Consider the following 8235-nt stretch of genomic DNA (forward strand, 5'->3'; position numbering starts at 1 on the left):
CCGGAACAGCCAATGAGGCGAGCGGTGAGCTGGTCCCCTGGAAGGACTCACTCCGCGGGAAGAAGGAGGGGGTTTGACATTGATTTGCCTCGTAAACAAGGACACTGGAGCGGCATCTAGGCAGAGCAGAGGCCACGCCCCTCCGCCCCACCTGCAAGCCACCCCCGCCGCCCCTGTTCCGCCTTCTCTGGACTCTTTCCCCAGCGCCCGCTGGGCTCTCTTGGGATGGAGGATAGCACAAAGCCCCCTCCCCTACGCTGCCGGACAATGGTACTGGCGAGAACCCTTGGCCTGTCTCGTTCCGGCCCAGGGAAGGTTCTGTTGGGCGCGGTTTGCCTGGAGCCACGCCCCCTGCCGTGGCCCCGCCCCGCGGGAGGTCGGTCTGTGGGCGGTAAATAGCGCCGCAAGTGAGAGGCAGCTTCAGGAGTCGAAGAGCTACAGTGGCGCGAGCGTCCGAGAGCCAGTCCCATCACTGCACCTGCCGCGCGCGGCGATGAGAGCCGCGCGGGTCGCCCTGCGCAGCGCCGCCCCTCTGGCGGCGGGCGGGGTTAGCAGCCGCGTGCCGCACGAGGTGGAGCGCTTCTCCCGCTACTCACCCTCCCCGCTCTCCATCAAACAGTTCCTGGACTTCGGTACGGGCCGGGGGGCGCGGCATAGGGTGGGGGGCGCTCTCCTACCCGCCTCAGGGTCCCGTGACTGGCTCCAGCGCGCTGCCACTGGCTGGCCGGCCGGCCGGCCGGCTCCTTCCTGGGGTGTGTCAGGCTCAGGTGCCCCCCTCCCCCGGTCTAGAGCCACGTGGCTTCCTGAAGCCCCAGACCCTGGCTAGGGATTGCTTGCAGGCCCCCGCGCTCCTCTGCCGTGGGTCTGGGACGCTGCTCTCGTAGTGAGCATCCGAGATGTTCCCATTATAAACAGCGTGGGGGACGGGACCCACCTCTGGCTGCTCCACAAGATATGAAGTCAGCAAAGAGGAACAGTTTGGCAGCAGCTATTTACCGCTGTACAAATCCGTTAGTACAACGAATGAATGAGTCTCAGATCAGGAATTTGATCGTATGTATGGCTGCTGACATTGCCCGACGCCACGGGAGTGCTGCTCCCCTTAGAGGTGCTGTTCTCTGACTGGGGTAGTAAACGGAAACCTGTGCTGTTGGCAAGTCTGCAGTGAAGCTGAAATTAAAGTTGAATCTAAAAATATGCAAAAAATTATCTTATACATTAGTATTGTTGATGGGGATCACCTTAAATAGCTCAACCGTCTGTATGTTTTAAACTGTAGTGCATGTGAACAGAACATATGTGATTTTTATGTAAGTCACAATACCAATGCTTTGTTCTGCAGATCTGATTTTCACAGCTGCTAAAGTTGATAAGTTATGTTCAGTGATGTGTTCAGTTTTACCAGGGGGAGTGGTTGGCAGACGGCCCGTAAGTGTACACTGTTTATGTAGGCTACCTTGGCTCCCATAGGTAATGAAGAGGGAATCCCCCTGCTTGAACTTGAAATGCAAAATATGTCTTTAACTAGATGTCATTCTACAGATATCCGTTTCTTGCTGAACTAGGTATCCACTGCAGTCATCTAGAAAACATCTAGAGTAAAGAGTTGTTGGTATATGTGCAGAAGAAATAGCCAATGTAGCATCCTTGATAGGTTGTTACATATTTATGCTCTTGTGCATCTGCAATAATGTAATGCAGGGATTTGAGGGAGTCTGAAAGAAACCTGCTCATACTTGTATGTTGAATACATTTTAAAAAAATACTTAACTGTTCTTATTTTATAGGTTCAAGTAATGGATGTGAAAGAACCTCTTTTGCATTTCTGAGGCAAGAACTTCCTGTGAGGCTAGCAAATATCCTGAGAGAAATTGACCTGCTTCCTGATCAGTTACTGAGCACTCCATCAGTACAGCTGGTAAAAAGCTGGTAAATGCAAAGGATTTTGTTTACGTCCTCAATACAGAATATGATAGAGGTGACAACTCTATATTAGATATCTTTGGAGTAAGAGAAGACAATAGCAAAGTATATGATCAGAGGGCAACGGAGTAAGATGAAAGGAACTTCAAATATGACTTTACGCATTCATGAATCTGTATGATCTCTTAAACATCCTGGAAAACACAGTCCCATTCTTATCAACAGAATTGTAAACCGCCATAACTTGTTTTTACAACACTGCACAAGATGTCTTGAAAAATAACATGTAGACTCTTAAGCAAAATAAATGAAATCCTGACCACCTGCATAGCCCTATATTAAAGTAGCCTAAGGCACTTTACCCACGAAAGCTTATGCTCCAATACTTCTGTTAGTCTTAAAGGTGCCACAGGACCCTCTGTTGCTTTTTACAGATTCAGACTAACACGGCTACCCCTCTGATACTTAAGGCAATATATAGTAAGTCTCTAAGTCCTTTTGCTAGCTTTTTTTTTTTTTTTGTACCAATTTGTCAAAGGGAGCATTGAGACAAAATACAGTGTGGAAGATTTTAGACTGTTCAACCACTATTCCTGTATTTAACTTAAATAAAGCCAAGAAAATCTGTCATTACTAATGCCTTGGTGTACAAACCAGACAGTAGTGAAAAATGTTACAAGTAATAATAATAAAATGAGATTATGAACTTGTAAAATAATGTTCAAACTGGCACTTTTTTAATCAAATGACGACTACACTATCGAACAAATCTAATCAAGTCTCTTAGTGACAAAAATAAGTTGGTTTTTTGAATTCTTTCGGCTCTCTAGAATTAGCACAACAATAGGAGAGTGAAGTGGATCCTATTCTGGCTCTCACATCAACAAAATTATTAACAGAGTTTCAATTGCAGATATTAAATTTCACTCTTTGACATCGTGAAATTTAGCCTGTATAATCTCTATTACTGTAGGCAGTGGATGAGTCAAAACAAACACTGCTTTACTTTCAGATTTTATGTAGAAGTTTTAGGGCTGGCTGGCATCGGGGGGGGGGGGGGGGGAGTCTTTGACTATAAGCATGGAACTACGCAAAAGTTAATTTTGAGTAGAATCTTAGAGCTATGGCAACTTATTTACTTGTTAAATAGTAATTTTTTGGGGAGAACTTTTTCTGCTACTTTAACATTTTTAACAAACAGTTAAATAAGCAGCCTTTTGGTTTTTTGTGGACAATCTTTTCTAGGTACATTCGGAGTCTAATGGAGCTAGTTGAGTTCCATCAAAAAAACCCAGAGGACCACAGGGTTTTATCTGAGTAAGCATTTCATTTTTCATCTTCCTTCCCATTTTCCATAACACATTCTGCTTACAATGACTGACTATGCTGGGTTACCAGCATAGTTGAAAGACCTAGAGACTGGACTTGTGGTTTCAGTACAAGGTATATTAAGTGCTAACCATGTTGCAGCTACATTGGCTTGCAGCATTTTTTTAAATAAACGTGACATGTCGAAACTGACCAAGCCAATGCAATAAAGCTGACAAATTTTGATATCTCAACAGATCTTGTTTTCAGGGCCAACAAGTGTAATAGTATTTTAACTGGCATGGGGGGGAAAACTTAAACAAAAATACTCTGGGACATCCCCTTTCAGTTAAAGTTCTATTGCAGGCTGGAGTGCTGATTTTGGTTTGTTTTTGTTTTAATTCAACTCAGGTGCTGATGAACAAATAGACCTAGACATTTGATGTTACTAATATTCCAGTGTATTCTTTCACTTCACCTATAGGCCAAAAAGCCCCCTCAAAAGAAAATATTGTGTATATGATTAAGACCTAGGAAGTGGCTAGACATGGGAAAACTTAAGGACAGGCGGAGAGAGAGAGAGTGTTGCATGTAGATTGTAAGTGCTTTTGACAAAGTCAGGCAATTTCGCTTGCCACTCTACCTTTGCCAGAAGTTTATTTATCTGCCCCTGGGAAAAGAATGACTTTGGCCTGGTCTACACTAGGAATTTACATCGGTATAGCTAGGTCTATCAAAGTGTGAAAAATCCATGCCCAGAGAAACATCGGTATACTAACCTAACACTTGGTGTAGACAGGTGTAGAATTCTTCCATCAGCCTAGCTACTGCTTCTCAGGGAGGTGGATTACCTACACTGTGGGAGAATCCCTCCCATCAGCATAGGTAGTATCTACACTGAAGCGCTGCAGTGTCACAGCTGTGTTGCTTGTGTAAACAAACCCTTCAAAGTGAAAATCATAGAGAGAACTGACTTTTTATGAGCCTGATTCACCATCCAGTTATTCAGTGCATTACTTCAGTTTTACATCAGGTGAATCAGGACCTGTATTTAAAAAGTGAGATCTTCTGTTTAGGTTAGTGATGAGGTCCTTCCTTTGAAGGTTATGCTATGAGGTTGCCTTAAAACACAATTGCACTTGTTATAATCTTTTTTTTTTTTTTTTTTTTTTAATATAAGCACGTTCACTAAATTAGGGTTTCTTTGCACCAAAACTTAAGATGCTGCTACAGAGAATTTCTTGTTTGAAACTTACCCATGTGCAGTCTTAAATATTTATCTGAATGTGTCTTGTGATTATCTAGCTTTATAGATACACTTGTTATAGTCCGAAATAGACACCACGATGTTGTTCCTATAATGGCGCAAGGAGTAATTGAATACCAAGACACCTTTAGAGTGGACCTAGTCACCAATCAAAATATTCAATACTTCTTGGATCGATTTTACATGAATCGTATATCCATCCGGATGCTAATAAACCAACACAGTAAGTCTTCACTTTTCCCTTGAGAAAATGTATTGTAAGTGTTGTGGAACATGTTAAAGTAAAAGTTTCTTATGACTGTTAGAGGAGTGTCTCAGGTGACTTCATATGTCACTAGTGTTTTAGTATTTTTAACTGCAGATATGAGCTAGAAGAATACCAGAATATTTATATAAGTTATCTTAATTTGAAACATCAGTGTTAACTCTAAACTAATGAAAAGGCTTGTGTGGAAATCTAGTGATATCCTCACCTATGAATAGACTTTTCAGCGTTTCTCGCATGCGGCCACTATGGGCATTTCTTGTGGCCACAGCCTCCTGGGCAGTAACTGGGGGTGGGGCGGGGAGCAGAGCAGTGGCCCCTGCCCCAGGGCCACCAGCAAAAGTTGGGTCCTGCCCCCCTCTGGAGCCACAAATGCCAGATGAGCAGGCAGCCAGTGAGTTCCCCACCTTCCCAGGAGTTGTGAAGCTCGGACTTCAGCTCGGGGGTGGTGGTGGCAGGCTCCTGTCATGGGGCTTCAGGCTCCAGCTCTGGACCCCGGCTGTGGGTGTCGGCCCTCGGCTTACCACCCCATTGCATCACCCTGGCCCCCACTGCCTCCTTGGCCCCACATCTATCCCCCCCTGGTCCCCACTGTCTCTCTATCCACCTCCCCATCCAGGGCTCAGTTTGTTCCCTGGCTTGCCAGGGCTGGGTAAGTCTGCTGTGAAAATTGATATTTGTATGTTTCACTTTCCACAGCCTCCCAGCTAGCTAGTAAGTCTGCTGTGAAAAGTGATATTAACAAACATTCAATTACTTTTCACAGCAGCAGACTTACTGGCTAGCAAGTCTTAAACAAACAAAGCAACCAATAAGCAATAGAAATAACAAAGACCAGAATGTGCAAAGCACCTTATTTGTGTTTCTATTCTGTTTAGGTCCAGTAAAGAATTGCGACAACTGTACATTATTATTGAGGCTGCAAAAAAACCCTTTACATAAATAAATTACAATGATTTGGACATGTATATGTGCATATTTATTTTTTTTCCCCCTAAAGTTAATTAAGTATTTTAGGAAAAATTGTCAAAGTGGCCACCAGCAAGAGTTGGTGGCCGCACTCTGAGGCTACCAAAGATTTTGTTGTGAGAACCCCTGCTTTAGATGTTGATCCACTAGTAAAAAAATATAGCATAGTTTGTGTCTTTGAAATAAGCAGTAGTTCTCTCGGCACCAAACCCTCCCTGTCCTTGACTCTTGAAAATCTAGACTATTTTTCCCATTGGATTTTTTTTTTTTTTTGGTGCGGGGAGGAGGCTTGAAAAAAATCTCCAGTATCTGAAATTTATTGCTTGCAAAAAATAAAAGGAATATTTTCCTGATCAGAGTATGTGAATGTGAACTGACTTTTTTCATAATTTTGTTGCTTACCTGAAATTAAATATAATATTGGTTTATCTTAAACAGCGCTTCTTTTTGATGACAGTACCAACTCAGGTCACCAACAGCACGTTGGGAGCATTGATCCATGCTGTGATGTGGTGGGAGTGGTGCATGGTATGTACATTGTTAAATCAATAGGCTCTCTCTTCATGGTTAGCACTGACTGTTTGCAAGTAATTTGACATGCAGACAAAAGATGTGCTTATGTGGGGTGCTGAAAATGACTTCTTTTAAGTGCCTGACAGTTATATCCGCTGTAGACTAGTTGATCTCCTGGTTTTAAAGAGGGTGCAAAATAAGAGAAGAATCCATCTAGAAGTAATTTAAGACCTAATTGATCAAATATTAATGAGTGGTAGATGAGGTGGGAGCAGTCCATGGCAAATCAACACCAGCTGTGTGTGGTGGCAAACTTCTGCCTTTCACTCTCTAGGCATCTGTTCTACAAAACTCTCAAATTATGCTGTAAAACCTAGCAATGCTGCTAAACTTGCATATTTAGTCTTAACTCTTACTACATTCATCACATGATGCATATCTGTTATAAATATTAATGTTAAAAACATGCATGTTTACATTTACAACACACCAGATGTGAATGTAGTATGAAGTGATATGTTGCCAAAGAAAATAAATTGCTATAGTATAACATCATTTTGCTTTACTACTGCATACACTTACTTTGGTAAAATTAAAAAATATTGCAGATGCTTTTGAAAGTTCCCGGAGACTCTGTGACCAGTATTACTTAGCTTCTCCAGAATTAAGTCTTCTTCAACTGAATGGTAAGATAATGGCTTAATCTCTTATTTGCAGACTAATAATCCTTATCAATAGCTGAATTGACTTCTCTAGCTCTTAGGAGACCCTTTCACTCAATCTCTTCTTAGTGCTTTTGTCAGAGTAGTCCATACATGGCTTCCTCTTGAAGCTTGTTTACCAGATGGCTAATCTCATGTTTGCTCCCTTCCACTTCTTTAAGCTCCTCCAAGTTGCCTTTTTCACATCAGTTGTTGGATTCCAACAACTGATCTCTTTGGTTCCAGGCTGTCTGACTCTCAAATATGAACATTCTTTTTTGAGGTGTGGTTCTTGCAAATGCTGCAGAGAACATACTTGACCTGTCTCTATATTAAAAAGCACAAGCACGGGCATATGATGGCAAGGAATAAGCTCTCTTTACACTTAGAAAGTGGATGCAGGACTAGAATCCAGGAACTGCTGAGTTCTAATCCCCACACTCTGCGTGTGTCTGATTCTGGGCGGTTAATTCTTGCCCGCTCCATAGGAATGCTAAAAACTGAATGATGTGCACAGTCACTTGAAGACAACTCAGTGGTGTTCATGAAATAATGCATTCTGTACAAATTGGTATATAATGTGCTCTTGGGAAAAATAAGACTTTTCCATTCATTTCCTTATTTACTATAGCATGACATCATTTGCTTACAGTAGAGCTGATTTGGGAAGCAAAACCAACAAAAGAAAAGCCTTAAAACGGGGGAAATGTTTTTCTTTTTTTCCCCCCCTCTAGGAAGAGTGCCAGGACAACCCATTCACATTGTTTATGTTCCTTCCCACCTCTTCCATATACTGTTTGAGCTCTTCAAGGTTTGTAAACCCATGTTTTTGTTATGAGCATGTCATTGCCCAGTTCTGTGAGTGTGAACTAATGTATTTCAGTCTTTTAACCACTTTTGTTTTTAGTTTTGTCTTGCCTAAAATCATGAGGGAGATACAGCCCATAGAGGAACTATAGCTCTGGTAACTAGAGGAATGGATGGTGGCAGCAGATAGGAATGACTTGGGATTCAGATGTAGTGGAGCATTGAAAAGGGGGGTTGTGTGGGTGGAGGGGGATATTCTTCCCTTTATTAAGCTTGGTCTTATGAATTCCGGAGATTCCCTTTTGTCAGTGAAGTAAGAAGGGCCTCATGGTATCTGTCAAACTTGTGATGCACAGAAGGATATGCAAAGAGAGAGGAATGGGAAGCATCAAAGGAGCATGCATCCCTGTCTAAACATTTTAGTTAGTTTATGTCAAATACAAGATTGGTGAGGAAGAAATAAAATCGCAATATTTGTGAGG

The 8235-nt window shown here is 42.5% G+C and overlaps 1 protein-coding gene across 1 annotated transcript in view; it reads left to right on the forward strand.

The window, feature by feature from the left end:
* Positions 1–451: 451 nt before the first annotated feature.
* PDK4 (pyruvate dehydrogenase kinase 4) overlaps positions 452–8235 on the forward strand; it is an 11621-nt gene continuing 3837 nt past the window's right edge. The window contains exons 1-7 of the mRNA XM_065398706.1: positions 452–632; positions 1788–1929; positions 3169–3240; positions 4537–4721; positions 6171–6260; positions 6854–6931; positions 7681–7757. Of these exons, the coding sequence (XP_065254778.1) occupies positions 494–632; positions 1788–1929; positions 3169–3240; positions 4537–4721; positions 6171–6260; positions 6854–6931; positions 7681–7757 (783 nt within the window). The 5' untranslated portion in view covers positions 452–493. The remainder of the gene's footprint in view (positions 633–1787; positions 1930–3168; positions 3241–4536; positions 4722–6170; positions 6261–6853; positions 6932–7680; positions 7758–8235) is intronic.

Source organism: Emys orbicularis, chromosome 2 (genome assembly GCF_028017835.1).
Source record: "Emys orbicularis isolate rEmyOrb1 chromosome 2, rEmyOrb1.hap1, whole genome shotgun sequence".
Lineage (NCBI taxonomy): Eukaryota > Metazoa > Chordata > Testudines > Emydidae > Emys > Emys orbicularis.